General features: G+C 45.5%; 2 protein-coding genes across 3 annotated transcripts in view; both read right to left on the minus strand.

The window, feature by feature from the left end:
- Window positions 1-27,506, minus strand: SYVN1 (synoviolin 1). Of its 2 annotated transcripts, none has more exons than XM_032804390.2 (16): window positions 27,410-27,506; window positions 18,013-18,161; window positions 16,199-16,291; window positions 15,578-15,730; window positions 14,036-14,084; window positions 12,208-12,311; window positions 11,474-11,600; window positions 10,206-10,305; window positions 10,042-10,107; window positions 9,238-9,354; window positions 8,504-8,673; window positions 7,707-7,865; window positions 6,868-6,987; window positions 6,425-6,611; window positions 4,913-5,076; window positions 1-4,480 (listed from the first exon to the last, which is right to left on the minus strand). In XM_032804390.2, exons 2-16 carry the CDS (start codon window positions 18,142-18,144, stop codon window positions 4,326-4,328), a joined length of 1,896 nt encoding a protein of 631 aa, XP_032660281.1. In that variant the 5' UTR covers window positions 18,145-18,161; window positions 27,410-27,506; the 3' UTR covers window positions 1-4,325. The 2 variants fall into 2 exon arrangements, with proteins under 2 accessions (XP_032660281.1, XP_032660280.1); XM_032804389.2 differs by having other exon boundaries at window positions 27,358-27,502.
- FAU (FAU ubiquitin like and ribosomal protein S30 fusion) overlaps window positions 1-27,751 on the minus strand; it is a 140,551-nt gene that overhangs the window by 35,002 nt on the left and 77,798 nt on the right. The window lies entirely within an intron of this gene.

Genomic DNA, 27,751 nt, shown 5'->3' on the forward strand with positions numbered 1-27,751 from the left:
TCTTTAAAGCAAGTTTTATTTTGCTGTATATACAATTTAAGCTATTAAAAATTTACACAATATTTACAAATTAAATAATTATCCAAACCCTCTTCACCTCCAATACATAACTCCGTTACACAAAAAACAATGAAAGAGAAGTTAAAGGAAGCCATTGGGATGAATATAGGTGATGAACATTTCCCAACAGTCTTTCCATTTATGTATTTTCCTCTTCATTTATGTAGGTAAATAAACTCCTAAAGGATGCAAATATCATGGAATGTGTGGCACAGTTTAGCACATCCTCTGCTAAATAGTCATTTTATTGAAATTGAAAACAAAATATGGACACTTCCTTAAACTATTCCCACCTTTAAATTCAAACAATTCAATTTTAAACAGGACATATGGCATATTTAATTTAAAAAAAAAAAAATTAACCAATTGCTGGAAGTATGAGACCAAGTTTTCTCCTCTTCCGCACACCCAGCACTGAATTAAAGATGTTTATGCAGACTGGCTTGTAATTGCAGAGTTCCTCATATTACCATAGTTATTTCGGGTAAGGAGCCAAACAAGTTATTTTGGGGGCATAGAGGAGGGGAGGGGACCCTCAGCATTACATGGATTTTGGAATCAAAGAGGATATATGAGGACCGCATGTCAAATTCTGAGCTGACTGATCTTATTGTCCCGTTACAGAATGAAGAAAAGGCCTTTCTGCTTACTGAAGGAAAGGCACATGTTCCAAGCATGCAGCCCCCGTTAAAAAAGAAAAAAAAATGCAGTCTCTCACTACTTCATGTTCCATGGCCAGAGAACAGGAGGTTCTTGATCCACACTCACAGATGAGTCTGCATTTATGTATGGATTTTACTCATGCTTTTTGTTGTTGTTCTTGCTTAAAACCAAGTTTTTCTTTCTTAAGGTTTGGATATAAAGAAGGGAGGGAATGCATAGTTATTACACCAAATGCAAGTTTAGCCCACTATCTTGCTACAAAGTGATATGCAGCCTGGTTGCCTTTTGATACCCTCTCCCCACCAGAACCCTAGCTGTCTGCCAGATATCACCATCCCTTGTCACAGTCACCCACTCCCATCCTCCATGCTCAGTTCTAGTTCTCGGTGGCTGGGACTCCCATCCAAGCCAGTATTGTAATCCTGACGTGCCTCCAAGAAAAACACAGATCTGTGTTTAAAAAATAAAAATCTTTAACTACTTTTGCTCTTTTTCAGAAGGAACTCAACTATTAAACAAATTTACAATCCCTAAGTGCTGTCTTTGAATTGTTTCCCTGAGATAGGTGTATGATTAGAAGCCACTTAAAGAGAAGCACTGAAGGGTTATACCAACTGCTGAATTAAAGTAAACTGAATAGCAAACAACGGTTTAGGGTTACCCCACACACAATTTTTGTTTTTTTGGGTGGGGAGGGGAGGAATTTTAGGACTCATTCCGTGCTGGTTTTATAATGTAATCTATTGCCTGTTGCAGAGCATCTTCCTTATACTAAAAATGCTTACTTAATCCTTCATTACCTCACCTATCTAAATCCAGTCCATGGCTTACTTCCCCATTAAGCTGATATCCCTTTAGATGCAGGGGTATGTATGCTGTATTATGTTTGCATTAGGTACGTGAGTTCACATAAAACTCTATTGGATGAGATTTTCAAATCACTCAGGGACCTTTAGGACCACCAGTCCCACTGAAAGTCAACAGGACTGGTGCTCCTAAATCACTTAAGTGATACCCCTGTCATGACTTACACTCAGGAGACGAGTGTAACAATTACAAGTCAGATTAGTCCTCTCAAATTACATTATTGAAACACGTTTGAGGACTTTAATATCCCTGCCTGTTGTCTTAACCTATTGGTCCTGTTTTTAAAATTACATAGGCTTACAAAAAAAGGGACAGAAGTAGCCTATCGTAATGGCCAAGGTAGCCAAGAACCTTTTCCAGCTGATTACTAGCAGACTGAACAAACTCATGGTCCATAACCATGACCACGGTTTAATTGCTTGCTTACATTAATCCAAAAAGTTCTGAATCTGGTGTTAGTCTTAAGGTGCATTGGTGTGCAAGCAAGGATCTGGGGAAAGAACTAGGCTGGACAGATTGCAGAGGAGTTACTAAAAATCTAACACATGTGAAGGTGCTACAAGTAACAAACCCATAAAGTCATATGTTCTTATATCAATTAGCCTAATGTCCTTTAATTGACCTACAGAGTCTTGGTAGTAAAACAGACTGGATGAGCAGAGTCTCATTGCTACATGGAAGTTTCTACTTATTTATCCAAAGTAAAGGTATTTTCCTATAGGAGTTCCACCACTAATACTGTCAATCAACAAGAGTCCATTCAACCCTTAATAAACTCTTCTGAAGTTGTTAGGCCACTGCTATAAAAAAGAAAAATAGCAGAGGTGACTCTTTTGTGTCTTAAAAGCAGCTCTCAGAGAACCTGACGGTGGTGCAGGAGCTGTACAAGATCCATGGGGACAATTCACAGAATATGGCTGCGGGATCATGGCCTGCATACAGACAGAACAACATGAACCTGGCCAATAAGCCATTTTCATCCCAAGCATAAAAGCATGGACTTAAGTAGAATCACAAAGGATGAGGTTGGCCCATTCACTTCCAGATAAGACTGGAGGTGAAGAGGCATTTCATCTCCCAACTCCTTAGCAATTAAAGTGTCACTATGATGAACAAAGCATGTGAAAGCTGCAACATTAGAGAGCATCAAAGGCCAGAAGTGTCATTGAGTAGCCATGGCTACTGCAACTTCTCCAATCCTTCATGTGGGAAACATGACAAGTGCTTCTCTGGTTGTGGAGCACAGAGAAGGGGGGAATATTAACTACATCTGACTAACTTCTAAATTCTTCCTATCTGTGCCATAAGCATAGATTTATTGCTAAACACAGGCAAATCAATACTCTGGTTTCAAAGGTCTAGCAGATTCCATTCTACATCCAGAAGATGATGTTCTTGCTGGGATGAGTATTTGAGCAGTGTAACCCAGGGGAGGGGTTTTAACTGCACAATATCTCCTTCTAAGATGATCAACCCAATGCCATTTGGATATAACTCTTCGAGCATCACAGTTTGTGATCAATACTGAAGCCATTTGCACCAAGTTAAATTTTAGATTGCAAGAGCCCCCACTGGGCTTCCTCAGATGATGCAGAATGTTGATCTCCACGTGCACTAGAGCACTCAGAGAGGAAATAAAGTTAAAAATTGACTTTAAAGCAATCTCACAACTCTCCCACAGGGTCCCATGGGCTGCAAACATCCCACAGAGTCCACTGCTCCATTCAGTGCTCCTCACTCAACAAAAATAAATTTAAAAAAAGGGTATAAAGCAGAAGCGATGGTTGACGTTGTAACCTTACCCCACTACAAACCAATCCAAACTAGCAATGACTACCAGCAATACCTAGGGTCTGGATCCTGCCATCCTTAGGCTTAACTGTCTTGGGAGTTCTGGCTGAGTGTTAGTAGGGGACGACGAGTGTGTTTCATGAACTCTTCTCACCTTGAACTGAGTCACCTACATACATTGCTCCTACGTATAAAGCCGAGACTATGCTCACTTACAGGTATCCTTCCATGGGTAGTTTGTTATGGAAACACACCTCTTTCCCCCTTTCATGATGGGAGCATGTTTCTTATGGACTTCTTTCAGCTAGACATTAACATTGTTAGGATGAGCCCAGAAGGCATTGCTTGAGGATGGAGGCCAGCCGCCACATGAATGCCACAGAGGTAGAAAGAACCAGGTTAAAGCAGGAGAGAACTATTTTGAGAAGTTGCCACCCAACTCCTGTTAAGTGGATGGGGGGAGGAAGGGCAGCTTTCTAAACAATAGATATTCCCACTGCAGTTAAGTGGCATACCACGGAAGTCCCTGGGGACTGACCACCTCAGCCCTGTGCATCATGTTTTGTAGAAGGACCCTGCTTTTCAGGGAATGCTGCTGGGAAGGCTCTGGAATTAGAACAGTTAGTGCACAGGTGGGTATGACTGAATCTGCCCATCAGAGAGAGGACAGCTGCAGACTGGGCGGTGGGTTTTTGTTGTTAAATTAGAAACCATGGCAGATTAAAGAGTCAATTCTGAGCCCCAGCATAGCGGCCCTAGCACTCTCATGTCAAGTCAGCACTTGGTGCAGGGTTAGAACGTCCTAACAGAGCGATGGCAGAGTCTCATTTCTCTTGTCGCATCCCCAACCACCACTGCACACGCTGCTTTTCAAAAGAAAAAGTCAGTGTCAAACGGTAACCCAGGCAAGACAAGGTACTTAGGACAGAGGGGTGGGAGGGGTGTCAATGGGAAGGGGGAGAGGAGGATTCCAGTTTCTGAAGCCGGCGCCTGCGAAGCTCAGCTGTGTCAGGCTCCCCAGGTAAAGGCTGCTCCTCTTCTTCCTCGTGCCCAGCTGGTTCTGTGTATCCCTCCGCACCCACCAATCCAGATGGATCATCTGAGACAGCAACAGGGGAGGAAATCATCAGAGGTTGACATCCACTAGATTCCTTTGTTTCCCTACGCTCCTAAGGGACTCAGAACCACTACTTTAGGACAGCCAAATGTGGCCATTAGCACTTAAAGGGACAGCCACCTGGCCTCTCTCATTCAGCAGCAAACCCTCAGCTGGGACACACACCAGCATGACAGATGCTGCCTATCTTGGATGCAGCTGTACCCTGCAGAGTCAGTAGATGTGTTGCACCTAGGATGAACATGGTGCAGCCAAGTGCCATCAGCTGCTAAAGCCCGTTACTACAATATTTGGCCCTCTCTGTAAGGTTCCTTAGGGAATGGGTTAGGTCTTGTTCCTAGACTATGTGGCTAAACAGTGACACCGTGAAGCTTCGCACTACAAGGTCCTACAACAAGGAGGACTTTTGTCTACCTGTTTGACCTGTTGAGTCTGGTTCCACTGCCGCCACTGCTGGAGAGGTCCCTGGGGAAGAGGTACTGTCGGGTGAATTGAAAGTGGTGGATTCTCTGGTGGGTGTCTCTTGAGAGGAGGTCGAAGTGTTTAGGGAGCTTGGCAGCTGAGTAGGACGGGGTGACCTGTCCAGAGGAGAAGCAAGAGGGAGAGCTATAAACAGACCATGATCAGTTCTTTGTAGTATGCTATCACCTAGAGGCCCCAGATGAGATCAGGGCCCTAACAAAAGAACTTTACAAAATAACTGTCAGACTGGATCAGACCCTTGGTCTAGCTAGTCCAGTATCTTGTCTCCAACAATGGCCAGGACCAAGTGTTTCAGAATCAGGTGTTAAGAACCTTACAGTACGCAGATACAGGATAATCTGCCCCTCCCACATTGAACTCCCTACTTCACTGCTTAAGCCAATGTCCCTTCCAAAACTTTTGCTGTCATGACAATTCTCTATATTCTTGATATCGATATCCATATCCAAGCCCTTTTTGAATCTTGTGTAATAAAAAGAGTGCTCCTGCCCAGAACAGCTTACAATCTAAATGGATGAGAGAGACAAAGGATTACTATCCTCCTCTTTACGTATAGCAAAGCTAAGGCAAAGAGAGAGCAGTGCCCCAACTCACACAGGATGTCTGTAGCTGAGCCAGGACTTGAACCCTGATCAGAGTCCCAGTACAGTGTCTTAGCCACAAGAACATACTTCTGGCTTCCAAACTCTGCTTTCCTAGCCCATGTTTTCTTTCACAGGATGGTGAGCAGAATCTTGGCCTGAGTGCAAGTGCAACTGCATCTTTCAGCTCTTCCAGTGCTGGCTTATTCCTGGCCCAATGATAGGAATAAGGGTGTCTCCACACTTCAGTGCTAATTTGCCATACAAGTAAGCAGGCCTTAAAGTATCTATTCAGTGCTATAAAAAGGAGGTATTGCCAGGAACCGAAACTCCTGAGTTCTCACCCTCGCTCTGAGAAGCTATCTATGGCAACAGCTTCTCTATCACTCTGCTTCAGGCCCCCCATTTGCACCATGCAGCTGGTTACTGACCTACGTCATGGGCTGAGGTTTGTATATAATCCCTAGATCTTACATGGCACTTTTCATCAGCAGATCTCAAAGCACTTGACGAAGTGGTCAGTATAATTATTCTCATTTTACAGATGGGGAAACTCAAGACCAGTGGCAGAGCTGGGAGTAGAATACAGGTCTCCTCCGTCCCAGTCCAGCACTCTATCTCCTAGGCCCCACATATTGGTGGTACAAGCTTTGGGCATCTGTTATCACTAACAAAGACCACCCACTTTTAGCATTGTGAGGACAGGGACCCAGCAATTAGGAATCACATGGCATTACAATATGCTGTCACTAAGCTAGATGGATCCAACACAGAGCTGGATGGATTATAGTCAAGTCAGTGGTTGCACCATGTGTCCGACAGCGTATAAGGTCTCAGACCCTGCCGCAGTACTGATAGTTACCCAATGGTCGCCAGAACGGTGAGATACTGGTTTATCTGTAACATGGCTGCATCTAGGAGCGTGTGGATGTTCTGCAGACACTGGAGCCTGGCTTCCAGATGCTGCCGGTCATGGCCTTCCATGGCACGGAGCTCTTCGTCTGTCAACCCAGCAAACCCAGCGGGTGGCACGGGCATGGGAGGGAAGCCTGCTCAGAAGGAAAACAGATGGTCTATAAGAGAGGACTCAAGGCAAACTTCTTGACTCCCTCTCCAAAGGACAAGGTTTTAATTACTGGCTAAATCTATCCATTTACTGAAGAAGATATGATCATGCTCTTGGCAAATTGCTAATTTGGCCCTTAGAGACAAAGTTTGGGTATTTTCTTCTCCCTCCCCATGTTCCCAATAGAGGAACATCCTTCTCCCATCCAGCCCTGGATGAAAGCAGCCACCCTAGCTTACCAAACAGAGGTGGCAATGCCATTCCCATCCATGGGGGAGGGAAGGGAAAGCCAGGCACTGCTCCCACAGGGGCTGTGTCAGATCCAGATGCTGAATCACCACCCGGTCTTGAGGTACTTGCTGCAGAGGGTGAAGGGGACAAAGAAGAGATAGCAGCCTGGTTAAATAGTCATGGTACATTTATGCCTATCCACCACTTTACACATAGCCAGTGAGGTTTCAGCATGTTTTCCAACACACAACACCTGGGTATCTCTCTCGGGTCAATGTTAGTTAACCCCACACTATAAAATAATGTCAGGAAGGTAAGGGGATATGAAGCCTTTTATCTCTAGGGGTGCCAATTCCAACCTGGCCCAGGGGTGGAGACTAGCTACCTCAGGGGGTGGTGGGAGGGAATACAGAACTTTTTTCTCTCAAGGGGCGCTAGCTCAGATCCAGTCCCACATCTGAGGGACTGGCTAGCTCAGCAGGTTCAGGGAATTCCCCACTCAGGGACACCAGCTCCAATCCAGCCCCAGACTGGGGAGACTGGCTGGCTCAGGTGGTCAGGGAATGGGATATAGGGTCTTTTCCCCTTTAGGAGACCAGCTGCAGATCAATAGTGTCAAAGCTGTTTTCACCTTGTGGCAACTCTGTGATCTGTTGGTGAGTCTCTGTCCAAACCACAGAACCCATGACTGGCCTACTTGCTGGCAGTCTCAATTTACAGGTCTAGAATCAAATGGGCCAGAGAGAACCAGAAGCAGGTCACAGTTGAAGTATGTTGGTGAGCCAGCGAGAGGGAAACCTGCCCTAGTGATGGGATGAAGGAGAAGGTTAGACGCGTGGCTTCTCACCTGTTGTCTGAATGCCTGAAGTGGAGGGTGCACTGGAAGCAGCAGAGGGATTCTCTGCATTGTTGGGTGGCTGGACACCAGGCACTGGAGGAAATGGACCTATGGGAGGCCAGAGAGGGAACATCCCAGGAGGAAACGGGGGCAGGATTCCTTGGGGGACTGCGGAGTGAAGGAGAGAAGTGGGTGACCCATAGAGAAGAGAAACCAGACAGACACTATGTTTCTCCAGCACCTTCCAGCCAAGGGTCTCAAGGCACTTGTGACATCAAAAAGGCCTCAGGGCAGGTAGGTCAGTGTACTATTCATTTTACAGAGGTACACTTATGCACAATGACAGCCGAGTCCTGATTCTCAGCACCCCCACATCCGGCTCCAGCCACAGGACTATCTGTTCCTGTTTCTGGAGGGGGAATAATCCAGGAGTCCCGATTCCCAGTCTGGTGCTCCAAGAATTACACAATTCCTCTCCATTACACAGCACTCTTACTTTTCTTCTAATGACAGAGAAGCTAAAAGGCCAAATGTCTTTGGTTACTCCCATACGGCCCAATGCATTGGAATGTGGTTGTGTGTATAACTCAATGCAGAGTTTGGCCTAAACAAGGTACATTCAGTAGTACAACATAGTAATAAACTTCAATTTCAGTGCTGGGCAAGCAGTCCCAGTATCAACAGCTGCTGCACCTCACCGTGGAGGTGGCTGCAGTGATTCCCATCTGGGATGAATGGCATCAGGACAGGATTACTGAGAAACTGCTCAGCCCTGCTGGCTTGGTGTCCGGAGAAGCTGTACTCACAGTTAGGCGGCTGAGGAATCAGTGGAGGATGGTGCGGCGGTGGCTGCTGTTGCTGCGCTTGCTCCTGTTGCTCAGGTGGCGTTTGAGACTGAGTGGGGAGGGAGGCACGGAGGACATCCATGCGGCAGGTGGGGCACGTCTGCTGCCGCTGGAACCAGGAACGCAGGCAGCTGTGGAGGGGGCAGAGGCCACCTGGTTAAGATTGGCTAATTAGACAGGTTACTTTTTCAGGGCAATAGGATTTACACACAGTCCCGACAATTAGCTGGAGACGCCCTCCTCTGTTATTGTTTCTCACTCTTGCCATGGGTAGGTGGAGAAGAGAAGAGATTTCAGCCTATGTAGACCCATTCAATCCATGGGTTCTCGACAGAGATAGCCAAAGAGTCGAGTTCGGATGGTATTTTACATGGACCTGCTCACTAGAGACTGAACTTGGAGCCACCAACTCACAGGCCTCCAGACAGCAATGACCAGGCCTCACAGTTGAGAAGAGATGGATTGGAACCAGTGATCTACAGCTGAGGGGACTGAATTCCTTTGCAAATCCTTTTTAGTTGTTGGTTCTTCCCTGGCACCATGCACCTTACAGCAAGGAGGAAGTTGCCATGCCCTGGCTTCTCAATTATACAAGGACAAGGCTTGGATTTTCATGCCTTCAGCAGCTAACTCCACACCACAAAGAAAGCCATCTGCAAGCAGCTGCATGGGCAGAAGTATTAGCCTTTCCTCACCTGGTGTGGAATATGTGATTGCATGGCAGGCGTTTAGCACCCATCACCATCTCCTCCCGGCAGATTATGCACACATTATCCATGGCCTGAAGCTCTTCTGGAGTGGCATCAGGGTATCTGGGGAGGCAGCAGAGTTTTAAGAGGCAGTAACGTATATATTCTCTGATGATCTACAAGGGCAGTGATGCCAATGAAGAATATGGGGCTATAACAGGAGATAATTAATCAAAGGGAAATTTAGTTGGATAGCAGGGAGATCTATTTGAGACAGTCCACCCACCCCCAAGGAAGTCATCTTGCCCAGAGCATTCCAAACTGGATGGGACAGGACTGAGGGGTTGCACTAGATTAGCTGTGACCTACTAGGCCTCTAACAAGCTGTACACTGGACTGAGTGTCTTAAGCCAGACTGCTCTAATGCGGATTCCCCCTATATTAATGAAGCTTAAAGGGCCAGAGAGATTCATTGCAAACATGGCTGTGTGGTCTTGTGGCCAGAGGACCGGACTGGGAGTCAGGAAATCTGGATTCTACTCCCAGCTCTGCCACTGACCTTGGGCAAGTTCTTTCCCCTTTCTGTGCCTGTTTCCTGCTCCCACCCTTTGTCTATTTTGAATGTAAACTCTTTGGGACAAGTGCCATCTCCCTAGGTGTCCATGCAGCACCTGGCCCAATGTGGTCCTCCCCACCCCGATCTCAGTTGAGGGGGTGAGGGGTCTGTGCGGTGCCCTGCCCAATGCCTTTAGGCCCTACTGTAACAGATTTCACTCTGTAGAAGCAATTTCTCTCCAACTGGATACTTACAGAGTGTTCATGTTGCGAATGGCACGGCGTGACATGATGGCATCAGTCACAGCTCTCTTGAACTGCCTGAAATGACACACAAGTTGCTGGAGTTACATACACACACACACGAACAGTATCAGACACTCAGCGCATGCTCAATCAATACCCCAGCGACATCTTACCTCATTGCCAGGTACATAGGCCGGATGGCGAAGAGCGGGAAAGTGTGCACTTTGATCATGATTGTCATGAAGGCCATGTACAACAGCACTTTAATGAAGCCTGAGGAGGAAGGAGAGATATTAGTGCTCTCTCTCTCGTGTGCCTCTACTTGGAGGTTCTCATTGCCCTTAAACACTAGCGAACTCCCACATCCAACCCCAGGAGGCAGGGAAGTGCCTCAATTTTACAGGTGGGGAAAGAGGCGCAGAAAAGAAGCAATTTGCTCTCCCATGTCACACAGTGAGTCAATGACCAAGCTAACAGAACAGAACCCAGGAGGCTCTAGTAACTCAGTTGCACTCCTCTCACAGAGCTGGGAATAGAACTCTGGAGTTTTGGCTCCCAGCTCCTCCCTGCTCTAACTCCTCTCCCAGAGCTGGGGATAAAGCCCAGGGATCCTGACTCCCCATCTTCCTTGCTCTAGCCACCAGACCACAATGCCTGCACAAACCAACCCATGGTGGTCTCCAGAAATCCACCCAATCCATATTTTGAGTCCAATCTTACCAAGCCATCAGCATTTTAGGCCTGGTCTACACTACAGAGTTAGATCGACATAAGGTAGCTTACGTCAACCTAACTCCGTAAGCGTCTACTCTCAAATGTAGCTCCCACCAATGTAAGTCGCCCACTACACTGACTTAATAACCCCACCTTTCCGAGAGGCATAGCGCCTACGTCGATGTAGTTAAGTCAATGCAGTGTCAATGTAGACTCTGTGTTGCTTACATCAACTGTTGCTGCTTTTCAGAAACCCTCCCACAATGCCCCACACTGGCAGCTCAATCGGTGCAAGCACTCCTGGTGAGTACTTGCACCGCTTACACAATAAGGGTAGTGTGAATGTATACAACTGATTCAATTACTGCAGTGGCTGTACATCAACAAAACTTAGGTCAACTTAATTTTGTAGCGTAGATTTGCCCATAGTTTTAATGATACATTAAATGATTTGGGATTGCCACAGGCTTCTCTTACAAACCCAGCTCCTTCTTAGCTCCATGTCAATCCCACTTTCTTCCTTTCAACTGATCGATGAAGTAGTGAGACCATCTACAAACTACCCCTCCCAACCGTGCTCCTATGAAGAGCTCTAGCACAAGGTCCCATATAGCACCACAATTCAGGCTCCCATGGCTGTTAGATGTTCATATGGGAGAACACACACGTCCCCACTGGGCTATGGAAGGAGCTGACTGTTATCCAGAGCTGGGGAGAGAGACTGTACCTGTGAAGAGCTCCGTATACAGCATGTAGACAGCCTTGTTGTCCCATGGATTCTCACTCTGCAGGTCAACTGAATGCAGAATGTATTTTATGAAGATTGTGAGCACCATGGTCATGAGGATGGCATACTGTAGGGGCAGGAAAGAAATAAGAAGAATGTCACAGGATGAGCTAATCTTTTAAAGGCGTTGGAACTCATCTGTACCCTGTGCCAAGGTCAGCCCACCTCTCCAGGTGAGGGACCAAATCACATGGTAGGAAACTGGTGTCTCCAAGCCAGGCCTGCACGGACACAAAAGGCACCCTGAGTTTAGGGAGAGAAGAAAGGAGTAGTGAGGCTCTCCTTAGCTCCCTGGCAGATGGTCTGGGAGTGCAACCCTACAGGAAGCAGGCTGGAGGAAAGCCTAAGCAGAAGGGAGTAAAGACTCACTTTAACTTGAAGGCAGAAGGCCTGGGGAACCAGATCTGCATGGAGCAAATGGTCTCCATCAGAAATCCCAGGGCAGGGGAAAGGACTTGGCTGATATGCATAACTTCTGTTTTTGGAGAAATAAACAGAACCACAAAGGAAAGGGACCAAAATCCAGATGCTGCCAAGAGAACTCTGAAGCACTGGCTGGTTAGTCAGCCTCACTGGCTTACAATGCATCACAGAGCTTTGATTTTCAGTAAGCAGCAGTGCTAGGCAAATATTTCTCCCTCTCTACTTGCCACACAGGCAGACACATTTCATACCTCAAACCCAAAGACCAGCTGGACAGAGGCTCCCCGGGTGAGGATGCTGTGGTAGGCATGGCTGACAAACAGGAAATCCAGGACACCCAACAAGAGCATCAGAGCTGGACACAGAAATAAGGGAGGTTAGACACTGGAATTACAATACTGAGCTGTGATTTGGGTACACATGGGGAAGGCTTGACAGAACTAAAGTAGGGGGTGACTTAAGCATAAGACTAGGAGCCAGGACTCCTGCAATCTATTCCCAACCCTGGAAATGGAGTGTGATCTAGTAACCAGGATTCCTGGGTTATAATCTTAATTTTCCCACTGACTCACTGTGTAACTGTGGGCAAGTTACTTCATGTCTCAGTTTCCTCATCTGTAAAATAGGACTAACACTCTTCTCACAGGGGATTGGGAAGCACTAGGCAAGTGCCATGGGGAAGTAATTGAACTGCTGCATCCCATACACAGAACATTTCAAACCCTAAACTGCATGGGATGAAAGCCATGCGGGGTGTCAAACATTGATATTTATATTACAATAAAGCCCCAGTCAAGATCTGGACCCCATCACACATCACAAACACATCTCAATGGGTCCCTTAGGATCCTCTGAAAACTCCAGCTTCAGTTTCCCATGGCACTTTCTTGCACGAGTCACTGTGTTAACCCCAGCATGCGGCATAGTTTCATTCTTCCTTCCTGACGTTTTAGCTAGCTACAGGGTTCTCCTTGAAGTCCTGTCCTCAACTAGGTTGCTGTGAGCTGTTAAACAGCTGCTCTGCTCCAACCCAGAGTTGAACAAAGCAACCGAATCCATAAAAGGCCTTCTGGAAGACATTACATACTGTTTTGACAAGGTTATCAACTCTGAACAGTCTCACACTCAACTGCCCAAATGAGAAGGGGTTTTACATTAGCGTATTTAGCCTGTCACATGCAAATTATCTTCTGAAATTATCTTTCCTGGCCAGCTGTTGCTGCTCATCGAGTCCTGGAGAGGAAACGTTCAGAGTAAAGAAACTCTTTCCCCCCACACCGCATTCTCCCCTAGGAGATTTGTGTCAGGTATCAAGCCACGTCATGCCTTCATGAAACTATGTTGCTTTAATGATTTCTCCACAGCCTTCCCTCTGCATGGGTAACACTTACTCACAAAGTCATTTTCATTACTAACAGTGCAGGCAGAGCTTAGCAAGCTTCTCACCCACAGCTTTGCCAATGTGCCTCACTCAGAATGGCAGGCCACCACCCTTACTGCTATTCCAGGGCTGATCCGTTCCCATACCCATAATCCTCTGCCAAAGACCCTCAAATCCTGGCTTGCAGCTGCCACATTCCAATCCTGGATCCTGTCTTGCCACTGCCTCACAATTCTGAGCCACTGCATCCCCTGCTACTCCAGTCCTGCATTCTCTATGCCTCTCCATTCTGATCCACAGCACTCTCTGCCAGTCTAGTCCTGGACTTTCTCCCTCCCAACACACAGTTCTGCCTCTAAATCCTGACTTGCTGCACTCCCTGTTATACTACGTCTGGACTCCTGACTCTCAGCTCTGTCAATGCCCCTTAATCCCAACCCACAGCTTTCTGCTATTCCAACCCTGAGCTTCCCCCTGAGCCCCACAGCGCTCGGCTGATGCTCCTCAGTCCTGATCTGCAGTCCCCTTGCTGGTAGATTATCCCATATCTGCCACACTGCAGTGTTTGTTGCACCTTGCTCTGAAACATCTGGTGCTGGGCTCTGGCCCAGTATGGCAATTACATTGTATTGGGGGTGGAGGGGAGAGAAAGAAGAACAGGGGAGGATAGACAAAGGGAATAAAATAAAGGCACTTACAGATTATGCGGAAATGAAAGAGCCAGGAGATGTTTGGACTCCTCTCCATCTGGGAAGAGATGAACTAACTTTTAGGACTCTACCCAATTTTCCTAAACCCCATTCTCTGCATTCTGACTGCATGAGATACCCAGGAATTGTAAAGAGTTACTGATGTAGGACCAACAGGCCAATCTCATTTTCTGTCCATCTTGGTTTCTACACCACAAGCATCATCATTGTGTCTTGCTGGTTCCTTGTCTGCTGGCATCACAGTGTCTTGCTGATCCTGCAAAAGTGCTGAGCACTTTGAGGTACTGAGCTACTTTAGCTCCTGAGGGGTCAGCGCTTTTACTATTTGTTTTCACAACAAATTTTTTGGTGACCTAACTCTTGCTGGTGGCTGTTCTGACAATTTTTCCCAAAATACATAAGTAACTTTAGGAAAAACAAATAAATATGCACATATACATGTCCAAATCATTGTAATTTATTTATGTAGGGTTTTTTGCAGACTCAGTAATAAAATCAACGTACAGCTGTCTCTATTCTTTACTGGACCTAAACAGAATAGAAATACAAATAAGGTGCTTTGTATGTTCTTGTCTTTTTTCTTATTGTTTCTTTTGCCTTTTTTTTTTTTTTTTAAAAAAAAGACTTGCTAGCTAGTAAGTCTGCTGTGAAAAGTGATATTAACAAACATACAGATATCACATTTCATAGCAGACTTACTTAGTCCCAGCAAGCCCAGGGACAAATTAAACCCTGGAGGGGGAAGTAGTTATAGAGGCAATGGGGCACTGGGGGAGGCAGCAGGGGCCAGGGGTGATTGGGGAGGGTGAGCTTGGGACCAGCGCCCGTCACCTCACAGCCAAGGAATGGAGCCCAAAGCCCCAAGCTCAGGGGACGGGGCCCAGGGCTGGAGCCTGCCACTCACCATGCCAGGGCTGAAGCCCAACTTCATCACCCCTGGGTAGGTGGGGAACTCACATCGTCTGTCTGCTCCTCCAGCTTTTCTGCCTCCAGAGGCAGCCAGGGCCCAACCACTGCTGGCAGACCCCGAGGCAGGGCTGCTGCTTTGTCCCCACCATCACCACCCAAGAGGCTGTGACCGCAAGAACATCCCCTGGTGGCTGCATTTGGGAAACACTACTCTAAAACCTTAGGTGCCCCAGTCGTGGAGCAGGCCTCCACTGTACTAGGGACTGTATAAACACAGAACAAAAAGATGGTCCCTATCTCAGGGAGCTTATAAGACAAGAAAACGGTGAGATAATCCTGACCAGCTTGGCCCAAAGGACAATTGCAGAAGCACTAATGAGAAAAATGAATATAGAACAAGCAGAGGACACAAAAGGATCTGCTTCCTATGCTCCCTACACACAGGACACACTATGCTGTGACAACCAAAGCACAGTGGCAAGTGTTTTCATCCCTCAGAAGGCCACAGAAGTACCTTAGGTAGACAGATCCTTGTTTGTTACCAAGATCACTGATTGACTCCCCAGATAGATGGCAGCCAACCCCAATCTGCCATCCTGCTCAGTAGCATGTCACACTTACAAAGTCCACCCGGTCCTCAGCAAGCCAGTGGAAGCACTTGAGGAACAGGAGGAGAGTGAAGAGGGCCACAAAGCGGGGACTGAAGTCATCTCTGAAGACGGTGAAGGCCAGGCAAGTTTCCGTGACCGCATACCATGATCGCTCAAGTAGGTGCTAAGAGGGAGAGAGAGTGAGTGTTAGCAGCACTGTCTCAGTTCCCCACATATCGCTCGTCTTAGTTCTCAGTACTGAAGGGAGGAGGAGAAGGAACTTATCCTTTTATGTCCCAATTTCTAAGGGAAAGCATTTTCTTTTGCACTCCACCACCTTTCCTCTGAAGCTCTCGGAGCACTTGAGTATCAAACTTTGTACCACAGTTCTGTAAAATGGGGTAACAGCAATGCCCTGCCTCTCAGGAATGTTGGGAGGATAAATACATTCAAGACAGATGCTCAGACACTCTGGTAACGGGGGTCATGCAAGTACCAAAGATAGATATGATTTTATGCTCAGTGTCAAAATCCCATTTAACTTACAATCAATGCAGCTCTCAGAGCAACCCTCTGCTACTGTGTACCTTCGTCACCCAACATAAGATTGTGCTGCAAGTAATCAGTTACAACTGCCAGAGGCCTCACTCACCTCCATTTCTGCTGCTCGGAGCTGGCCAAAAAACACTTTGCCCATGAATTTGCCCAGGAGGAAAACCAGAACGAAAGCCTGAATGTAGAGAACCTGCAGGGAAGAGAAAGGGAGAGATTGAACCAAAAGAAACACGCACACACTACAGCTTATGAACCAAACCAAACCAAAAGAAAAGGCTGCTGAGAACAATCCTGCAGCACCCCTTCTGGCCTAGATCAGACCTTCCCATCCTTAAAGTCTATGATTTACAACATCCAAGGGATCTATTTTAACCAGTTATGACTGTCCTCTGTCCACTTTCAAGGCACATAACACCTTCCCATCTTATTCCCATCCCCAAGGAAACATACAGCTAGTTTTCAGTTAACCCCTTCACAACATCCTAATGTCCTTCAGGCTGTGTGAGATCTGTGTACCCTGGGGCCTGGAATTTGTATTTTGAAGGTACTTTGGTCACTGTGGGGAATTGGTGAGATGTACAGATTTCTACCCCACTTGCACCTGCATGTTACTATGTACGTTAAAAAAGCCCAGCTGAAAACAGATTAATGAGCATTTCCAAATTTAGCTAGAATTTTGCAAGCCAGCTGTGGAGTCAGTTACATGCACACATACTAATATATATTTCCCACACTAAAACAGTAGTTTGTTCCGAGTGCTACTGGCTCAGCAACTGCTGTAGCGTGGAAGTGTTTGTTTTGGTCAACATACCCTGGGGGAATAGAAAGCAGAAGTGAACTGAGAAAAGAGCCACTGAATTACATTGATAAAGTGAAATGATTCATCTGAATGCTGTCCAGTGCTCCCTGAAGTAAATTTGGGGCAGGAGAAGAGGGACGAGACTTTGTCCATTCCCTACCAGATGGATGCCAACCTCACGCAGAAGTCATCATCACAGTTTGTACTTATTAACATCCTTGCTGGAAGACTGAGTGGAGTGGTTAAATACACATTAGGTCATGGAGACAGAACTCCCTCCAGGCAGGGCTAAAGCCCACTGGTGATCAGTATGGAATTCTTGCCCTACTGCTGCAATGCTGTACCTATCCTTGGAATAAACAGAGAGAGAGAGGCTCCGGAGCAGTCAATCCAGCACCTTTCACTGATATTGCATCTATTCAATTAAATGAAAGCACAAAGGAAGCCAATATTTTGACTGACTAGCAAGATTCATTTGGGACCTCAACTCCTGAACCTCCAACTCAAGAGTTAATCAACACAAGGATGAAATGAGACAGCCAAAGACTGTGCAGGATTTGGCTCTGTCTGTATCAAAATAACCCTGGATTTCAGCTCTCTTGAAAATGTTATGTCCTCCGCTCCCTGTGTAAATGTAGAGGCACTGCATAATAAATTGTTTCCAGGAATTGGAATACAGCACCAGTTAAAAGGACTGCGTTGACAGGAGTTTGCATACTGCTGTTTTTATACCACATCCCACCAACATACCAGAGCCCTCCCTGTAAGAGGAAAGCTTCAATTCCACATCACACTCAATTCACACTCCCTCTGCTAATATTGACAGTAAGGGGGACACAATTAGTGCAGGGTTAATTGCAGCTTGGATTCTCAAAGTGGAAACTCATTCCTCTGATCAGCACCAAACAGGAATGACCTTCAGTCACTACCAAACTGGGAGTTCAAAGACTAGCTCTCATCACCAATCCCCCGAAGACAGGTCACTTCCACATGGCTTTGGATGGCCACTGTAGCAGTGCAAGTTAAATACTAATAGTTGAGAGGCTGAGCCATTATCAGAGCAACCTGCTCTCCTCCCCACAACCTGGGCAGCTCATGGAGTGCGTACTTACTGCCATGCTGGGGCTGGATTTGGTCAGATACACCACTGTTGGGTAGAACTGATGCTTTAGGTAATAAGCATGAGCCACTACCACCGATGTCAGAGCCAGGCTGGCAGCCATCATGACTGCCGTTCGGAACATCGCCCCAGACCAACGACCTGGGAGAGGGAAGACAGACATGAGCATATGGTTTAAGAGATATAGAATAAAGCCATAGTTGCCTTCACATCATCTAAGGCAACAAAAGAGCCACCAAATTTGCATTATAAGGGGTCAGTGGATCATTGCTGTATTTGGTTTGCTGCTTCTTGGCTTAAAGTTTTCATTACATTCCCCCTCTCCATCTGCTTTGGTCTTGGCCTCCCATACTGGCAAGTTCCCACCAGGCCATGGCCTTTGTCTTCCGATATTTGTCTGCAAAATGCCTACCAAACACTACGTGATCACACAGCAAACTTCCTTTAACCTGGATGTAAATAGTTATCGAAGGATACCAAAGCACTTTACAAACAAAAGAATCATTCCATGCAGGCACCTCAAGGGTGGGACAGGGAAGCTCTTAAACAGCCACACGGCACCAATGAGCAGTAGTTTATGACTGGAAGCAAAGAACAGGTCAACCAAGAGATTGGTTCTCAGCCCTATGCTGTTAAACATTTTTATCAATGACTTGGAGGAAAACATTAAATCATAACTGAAAGTTTGCAGCTGACAAAATTTGGGGGAGCGACAATTAATGAAGAGGATAGGTGACGTCACTGATACAGAGCAATCTAGATGATGCATGTTTGAATACAGTTAAATGTAAATATTAGGGCTGTCAATTAAGTTAACTCATGCAATTACTCAAAAAAATTAATCACGATTAATCGCACTGTCAAGCAATAGAATACCAATTTAAATTTATTAAATATTTTGGATGTTTCTCTACATTTTCAAATACATTGATCTCTATTACAAAACACAATACAAAGCAGGGCTTTGGAGCGGAGCCCAGAGCTGGAGCGCAGAGCAGCTCCAGAGCAATGAAGCTTCAGGTTTTTGCCTGGAGCTGGAGCAGAGCCAGAGCATAGCTCCAAGCTCTGATACAAAGTGTACAGTGCTCACTTTATATTATTTTTATTACAAATATTTGCACTGTAAAAAATGATAAAACAAAAAAAATAGTATTTTTATAAATATGTGGAGATATACCTATCTCACAGAACAGGAAGAGACCTTGAAAGGTCATTGAGTCCAGCCCCCTGCCTTCACTAGCAGGACCAAGTACTGATTTTGCCCCAGATCCCTAAGTGGCCCACTCAAAGACTGAACTCACAACCTTGGGTTTAGCAGGCCAATGTGCAAACCACTGAGATATCCCTCCCCTAATTAGCCTGTTCTCGCTTTCAGGTGACATTGTAAACAAGAGGAGGGCGGGATTATCTCCTGCAAATTGTAACCAAACTTGTTTTGTCTGAGCAATTGGCTGAAGTAGGACTGAGTGGACCTGTAGACTCTAAAGTTTAACATTGTTTTATTTTTGAATGCAGTTATTTTTGGACATAATTCTACATTTGTAAGCTCAACGTTCATGATAAAGAGATTGCACTACAGTACTTGTATTAGGTGAATTGAAAAATACTATTTCTTTTGTTTTTTACAGTGCAAATATTTGAAATAAAAGTAATATAAAGTGAGCACTGTACAGTTTGTATTCTGTATTGTAATTGAGATAAATATATTTGAAAATGTAGAAAACATCCAAAATATTTAAATAAATGTTATTCTATTATTGTTTAACAATGCAATCAATCATGCAATTAATTGTGATTAATTTTCTTAAATCGCTTGACAGGCCATAGTAAATATACACATCCAGGAATAAAAATTGTAGGCCACACATACAGGATGGGGGAAGCAGTGCCTGAAAAAAATTTAGGGATCATGGTGGATAATCAGCTAAATGAGAGCTCCCACTATGACACTGTGGCCAACAAGGCTAGTGCAATCCTTGGATGCATAAACAGTGGATTATTCAATAAGAGTAGAGAGGTTATTTTACGTCTGTATTTGGCACTGGCATGACCACTGCTGGAATACTGTGTCCAGTTCTGGTGTCCACAGTTAAGCAAGAATGTTGATAAATTGGAGAGGGTTAAGAGTAGAGCCATGAGAATGGTTAAAGGATTTGAAAACATGCCTTATAGGATAGGTTCAAGGAGCTCAATTTATGTATCATAACAAAGAGAAGGTTAAGGGGTGACTTGATCACAGTCTGTAAGTACCTAGATGGGGAATAAATATTTGAGAATGGGCTCTAGATTAGCAAACAAAGCTCTAACACAGTGGTTCTCAATCTTTTGTACTGGTGACCCCTTTCACATAGCAAGCCTCTGAGTGCAACCCCCCTTATAAATTAAAAACACTTTTAAATATATTTAATATCATTATAAATGCTGGAGGCAAAGCAGGGTTTGGGGTGGAGCCTAACAGTTCACGACCCCCATGTAATAACTTCACGACCCCCTGAGAGGTCACGACCCCCAGTTTGAGAATCTCTGGTCTAAAGCAGATTGTGAAGAACTTCAAAAAGATCTCACAAAACTAAGTGATTGGGCAACAAAATGGCAAATTAAATTTAATATGGATAAATGTAAAGTAATGCACATTGGAAAAAGTAACTCCAACCATACATATAATATGATGGGGGCTAATTTAGCTACAACAAGTCAGGAAAAAGATCTTGGAGTCATCGTGGATAGTTCTCTGAACATGTATACACAGTGTGCAGAGGCGGTCAAAAAAGCAAACAGGATGTTAGGAATCATTAAAAAGGGGATAGAGAATAAGACTGAGAATATATTATTGCCCTTGTATAAATCCATGGTATGCCCACATCTCGAATACTGTGTACAGATGTGGTCTCCTCACCTCAAAAAAGATATACTGGCACTAGACAAGGTTCAGAAAAGGGCAACTAAAATGATTAGGGAGCAGAAACAGGAAGAGACCTTGAAGTCATTGAAGTCCGCCTTGCCTTCAACGTGCAGGACCAAGTACTGATTTTGCCCTAGATCACCTAAGGCGCACTCAAGACTGAAACTCACACACCTTGGGTTAGCAGGCCAATGTGCAAAACCACATGAGAATAATCCTTCCCCTAATTAGCCTGTTCTCGCTTACAGGTGACATGTAAACAAGAGCAGGGCGAGGATTATCTCCTGAAATTGTAACGCAAAACTTGTATTTCTTCTGAAGTCATTGGTGTATCGTAGGATCTGATGGACTTCCTGAGACTCATAAAGTGTTTAACTTTGTTTTATTTTTGAATGCTGAAGGTATTTTTGACTTATTCTACATTTGTAAGAACATCAACTTGTCCTCAATGAAATAAAAAGAAGATTCATCGTATTACGTAATTAGGTGAATTGAAAAAATACTATTTCTTTTTTTTTTAACAGATAGCAAATGATTTGAACATAAAAGTAATATACAGTGGAGCACTGTTAAAGTTTTGTATTTCTGTATTGTAATATGAGCATCAAACCTATATTGGAAAATGTAGAAAACATCCAAATAATAATAACCTAAATGTTTTATTCTATTTATTGTCTGTAACAAAGAATCAATCATGAAGCATTAATTGCGATAATTTTCTCTAAAAATCGCTGACAGCACAGTTAGTTAAAATATCACAATCCAGGAATAAAGATATGTTATAAGCATACACACATACAGGATGGGGAAGAGTGCCTGAAAAAATTAGGATCATGTGGATAATCATCTAATTGAGGAGCTCATCCACGTATGCACTGTGGCCAAACTAGCGACTTGCAATCCTTGGATTGCATTAAACAGTGGATATCAATCACAAGTAGAGAGTTATTTTACGTCTGTATTTGGCACTGCATCGACCACATGCTGGGTAATATGGTGTCCAGTTCTGGTGTCCACATTAAGCAGATGTGATAAATTGGAAGGTAAGTAGAAAGCAGCATGAAATGGTTAAGATTTGACAACAGATGCCTTATAGGATATGGTTCAAGAAGACTCAATTTCATGTATCATAAAAGAAGAAGGTTAAAGGTGTGATCTTGATTCACAGATCTGTAAATGTACCTAGATGTGGGAATAAATAATATAGAGATGGCTTAGATGGGTACTAGCACAATATGCAACCTCTAGACGAGCAGTTGGTTCCAATCTTTGAACTGGGTGACCTCTCGTCACATAACAAGCCCTCTGACAGTGGCAACCCTCCTTTATAATATTAAAAACACTTTTAAATATAATTGTATCATATATAAATATGCTGGAGGCAAACGCCCAGAGGGTTTGGGGTTGGAGCACGGCCTAACAGTTCATAGACCCCCATGCTATATAAACTTCACGACCCCCTGACGAGGTCACGACCCCAGTTTTGAGAATGCATCCTGCGTCTAAACGCAGATTGTGAAGAACCCTTCAAAACCAGATCTCCACAAAAACTAAAGAGTGTTCGGAGCAACAAATTGGCAAATTAATATTTAATATGGATAAATGTAAAACACTCCACATTGGAAAAAAGTAACTCCAACAAGCATATAATTGGAAAAAGGGGCTAATTTATCTACAACAAGTCAGGAAAAAGATCTTGGATCAACTCGTGGATAAGTTCTCTAACGATCTGTTATACATGTTGCGAGAGGACGTCAAAAAAAGCAAAATATCCAAGATGTTAGGAATCATTAAAGAAGGAACATAAGAGAATCAAACCTGAAGAATATATTATTTGCCCTTGTATAAATCCAATGGTATGCCGCATACAGCTGTCAGAATACTGTGTACAGATGTGTCTCACTCACGCTCAAAAAAGATATACTGCGCACTCGACAAGGTTCAGAAAGGGCAACTAAATGATTAGGGGTTTGGAGAGGGTCCATATGAGGAAAGATTCACACGAGGCTAGGACTTTTCAGCTTGGAAAAGAGGAGACGAAAAGGGGGATATGATAGAGGTATATAAAATCATGAGTGATGTTGGAGAAAGATGATAAGGAAAAGTTATTTACTTATTCCCATAATACAAGAACTAGGGGTCACCAAATGAAATTACTGAGCAGCAGGTTTAAAACAAATAAAAGAAAGATCTTCTTCACGCAGCGCACAGTCAACTTGTGGAACTCCTTGCCTGGGGAGGTTGTGAGGGCTAGGACTATAACAGCGTTTAAAAGAGAACTGGATAAATTCATGGTGGTTAAGTCCATAAATGGCTATTAACCAGGATAGGTAAGGAATGGTGTCCCTACCCTCTGTTTGTCAGAGGATGGAGATGGATGGCAGGAGAGAGATCACTTGATTGTTGCCTGTTAGGTTCACTCCCTCTGGGGCACCTGGCATTAGCCACTGTCGGTAGACAGATACTGGGATAGATGGATCTTTGGTCTGACCCGGTACAGCCGTTCTTAAGTTCTTATATTCTTAAGATGATCCAATGGCTGGAAGCTGAAGCTACACAAATTCAGACTAAATAAGATGCACATATTTAACTGTGAAGACATTTAATCCATGGAATAATTTGCCAAGGGTTGTGGTGGACTGGCAATTTTTAAATCCAGATGGGACATATTTCTGAAAGATCTGCTCTAGGAATTATTTTGGGGAAGTTCTATGGCCTGTGTCATATAGAAGGTCAGACTAGATCAGCGGTTTTCAAACTTTTTTTCTGGCGACCCAGTTGAAGAAAATTGTTGATTCTCCTGATTCAATGGAGGGGGTTTGAGGTGTGGGAGGGGCTCAGGGCTAGGGCAGAGGGTTGGGGTGCAAATGAGGGGTTCAGAGTGTGGGAGGGGGCTCTGGGCTGGGGTGCAGGAGAGGGTCAGGGCTCTGGAGTGGGGGTGCAGGCTCTGGAGTGGGGTCAGGGATGAGGGATTTGGGGTGCAGGAAGGAGCTCTGGGTTTGGGGGACTCAGGGCTGGGGTGCAGGAGAGGGGAAGGGCTCTGACCTGGGGGTGCAGGCTCTGGGGTGGGGCCAGGGATGAGGGGTTGGGGGAGGGGCTCAGAGCAGGGGATTGGGACACGGCCTTACTTTGGGTGGCTCCTGGTCAGCGGCGCAGCAGGGGTGCTAAGGCAGGCTTCCTGCCTGTCCTGGCACCAGAGACCGTGCTGTGCCCTGGAAGCGGCTAGCAAAAACACCAGCTCCTAAGTGGAGATGCACAAGTAGCTCCGTGTGGATCTCACTCGTAGGCACCACCTTCCCAGCCAATGAGAGTGTGGAGCTGGTGCTCAGGATGGGGTCAGCACACGAAGCCCCATGACCCCACAACCGTCTATGTGCTGGACCTGCTGCTGGCCACTTCCGGGGCACAGCACAGTGTCAGAACAGGCAGGGACTAGCCTGCCATAGCTGGGGAGCACTGCTGATGGGATTTTTAATGACCTGGTCGGCAGTGCTGGCCAGAGCCACCATGACCCAGTGCCTTACATTCCGCAACCCAGTACTGGCCGCGGCATCCACTGGCCACAGTTTGCCACTCCAGGCCAACAGGGGCTGCAGGAAGGGCGGCCAGCACATCCCTCGGCCCGCACCACTTCCCGCTGCCCCCTTGGCCTGGAGCGGTGAACCGCTGCCAATGGGAGCCACGATCAGCAGAACCTGTGGACGCAGCAGGTAAACAAATTGGCCCGGCCCGCCAGGGGCTTTCCCTGAACAAGCGGCGGACTGGCTTTGAGAACCACTGACCTAAGGCACATCACTATCATTCTGTACCTGAGTTGTAAAACAGGAATAACAATCTTCCCTTTTCTCTCCCATCCTTTGTCTTTTTTTAAGTTAGACTGTACACTTTTCAGGGCAAGTATTCACTCTGTGTATAAAAGCAACTAGAACAATGGGGCCTTGAGGCACTAATGCAATAACAAATAATAAAATATGCCAGTAGCAGTCAAAGGAAGAGAATTAGCTCTCATGCCTCCCAGAAGTCTCTGCTCTAGCAACTAAAGAGCATTCTCTCTCCAGAGCCAGGCACAGAACCCAGAATTGCAGCTACCAGACCAGACTGAGACACACCCGTGCTTTCTGACTGTTTAAATACTCAAGTCCAATTAGCAGCATTCCTGTGCTAGAACATTAAAGCATCACATTATAACAAAGCAAAACACTGACACATAAGAGTGAACATAAAGCAGTTCCGTGCTCCAAGGCTGTCACACATTTCACAAATCACAAGTAGGGCGGTGGAATTTTACTTAGCCGTCCAGATGGCCAAAGAAGCAATGTCTTGCCCCTTTAGGGAAGTTATTTATAAGATGAGTTTTTGAGACCACATCTTTCTCTTTGCTTAAATTTCAACCAGAACTGGTCTGTCCCCTAAACCTGTGAATTATAATCTCCATGTTTAAATTAAGATAATTTAAACTATATAAAAGCAGATGGTAGAGTTGTGGTTAAAATGTTAGATGACAGTTTCTGAGCCTGCACATGACTAGCTACTTAGGTTACTTTAACAGTGGAGTTACATGCACTCGCTTCATTTCAAGTAGCTTATAACAGAAATGCTGACAGCCTTTATCCATTCAAGTGGCAGGGAGTACCACGTGGGAGATTCTTATAGGGATGTCATTTCCATGTCCCATACTAAACAGCTTCAGCATTAAAACAATTTAGTTCTTTAAATACTTATGTGCTAGAAGTGGATTTTTTATAACACAGAGTTCACAAATACATTTTACATTTCATTAGTGCCTTTCACACCAAAGGCTCTGGAAGCACTTCACTGACTATACATTATTAATCCTGTTTATTACAGTAGTGCCTACAGGTCAACCAAGAATGGGGCTTCATTATGCAGGGCACTGTACAGAGTAGTTGATAGACCCTGCCCCAAACAGTTCAGTCTAAACAGATAGACAAGATGAAGAGGGTGCGAGAGGGAGTGTATATGACAGACAGACCCAGAGCATCTTTGAAAGCACAGTCAATGCGGAGATGAAGGTGTAGAATCATAGCTGGCACAGCGTGTTATGAGCGGGTTCGACAGGTGAATCATGATCAAAGACTCTCCAACAAGCCCCCTTTGTTGCAGAAAATACTAGGAGCGATTAGGTGGGATCTATAGTTTCTATCCTGAGCACACAAGAGCTTGCTTGTAGACTGCATGAATCTTATTTATCAGCCTTGAGTGTGGCAATGTTAACCCCACTGGGCTTCTTCCAGGGAATCTTGACAACCTTTCAAACCTGAGGGTAGAACTGAGCCTTCCCCTCCAGGTAAGAAAGATTTATTTATAAAGTGCTTGGGACACACTTCAATATTGCTGGCAGACAGGAGAGTCAGCATTCATATTACTTCCCTCATACCTCCAATTCTTTCTCCTCCCACATCCATTTTTTTAATACTTGCCTTGCCTTCAAATTATTTTCTCCTCCCAGTTGGGTTTTAAACTTTATTGAAGTTTGAGAGACGGGAAAGTGAAGAAGTTACATACTTTGGAAAGGGAAGAATTGTTAATTTCTACATGAGCTGCTTCAGAAGTTCTCTCCCATCATTTTTAATATTGAAAGAAAGGGAGGGTATCAATTTCCTTAAGGGTCTCTTCTCCCCCAGTCCATATGAGTGACAGCAAAACACACAAGCATCCCTACCACCTCCGACACTTTCAAGGGAGCCATAAAAGGACATTCTCCATCCATGTGAGCTCTACTACCCCTCCTAGCATCTTTGCCCCTCCTTTCCCCAATAAGAACAGCTCGGGTCCCCAACTACTTAAATCCCAGTACTCCCCTCCCAGCTTCTTAGACACCTCTTACTACACAGGCTCTAAATTGCCCACGCCACACACCACCACCCAAAAATCCATCTTATTCAGGTACCCAGAATCAAGCCCCGTTCTTAAATATCACCTAGCCAGCACACCCAGATTCGATCTTCTCTTCTCCAGACCTTCCAGCACCCCCCTCACTCCCCGGGATAGCTCAGTGGTTTGAGCATTAGCCTACTAAGCCCAGGGTTGTGAGTTCAATCCCTGAGGGACCCATGTAGGGGTCTGGGGCAAAATCAGTACTTGGTCCTCCTAGCGAAGGCAGGGGGCTGGACTTGATGACCTTTTATTGGGGAGGGATAGCTCAGTGGTTTGAGCATTGGCCTGCCAAACCCAGAGTTGTGAGTCCAATCCTTGAGGGGACCATTTGGGGATCTGGGGCAAAAATCTGTCTGGGGATTGGCCCTGCTTTGAGCAGGGGGTTGGACTAGATGACCTCCTGAGGTCCCTTCCAACCCTGATATTCTATGTTCCTCCTATATTCAGCTCCTCCCCCAAGCCCCTTACGTCCCCCAGCAACCCCACTTCCCGCTGTTCCTTCCCCAGCTCCCAGCCCCTCCCCAGGCCCCCTTGTACCTGCTGCACCCCCCAATCGGTCCATCGCCCGGTCTCCCCGGCCCGGACTCACCAAGATCCGGGAGCCCCTCGGGCTGTTGCACCCACCACCACAACCAGCTACGCCTCCCCCCACCCTCCGCCGGAAGTCCTGAAGCTAGGAGACACCTCACTTCCGTTTGGGATGTACCATCCACACACATCCTAGTAATCCCACCCAATTCACCTTTATGGGGACTACCCGCAGTCACGCCCAGTGGTCTCGCCTCAGACCCTCCCTTAGTTAGAGCAGCGAGTGGTACAATTCGAACACAACCTGCTCCCCCGTTTCAGGATGCAGCTGGACTGAATCAAATTCATAACTCCCTGATGCCCCCCTGCCCACTTCTTCAGACGGTACGGTCCCAGTGTCTAC

This window comes from Chelonoidis abingdonii, chromosome 17, assembly GCF_003597395.2.
Source record: "Chelonoidis abingdonii isolate Lonesome George chromosome 17, CheloAbing_2.0, whole genome shotgun sequence".
In the NCBI taxonomy this organism is placed as follows: Eukaryota; Metazoa; Chordata; order Testudines; family Testudinidae; genus Chelonoidis; species Chelonoidis abingdonii.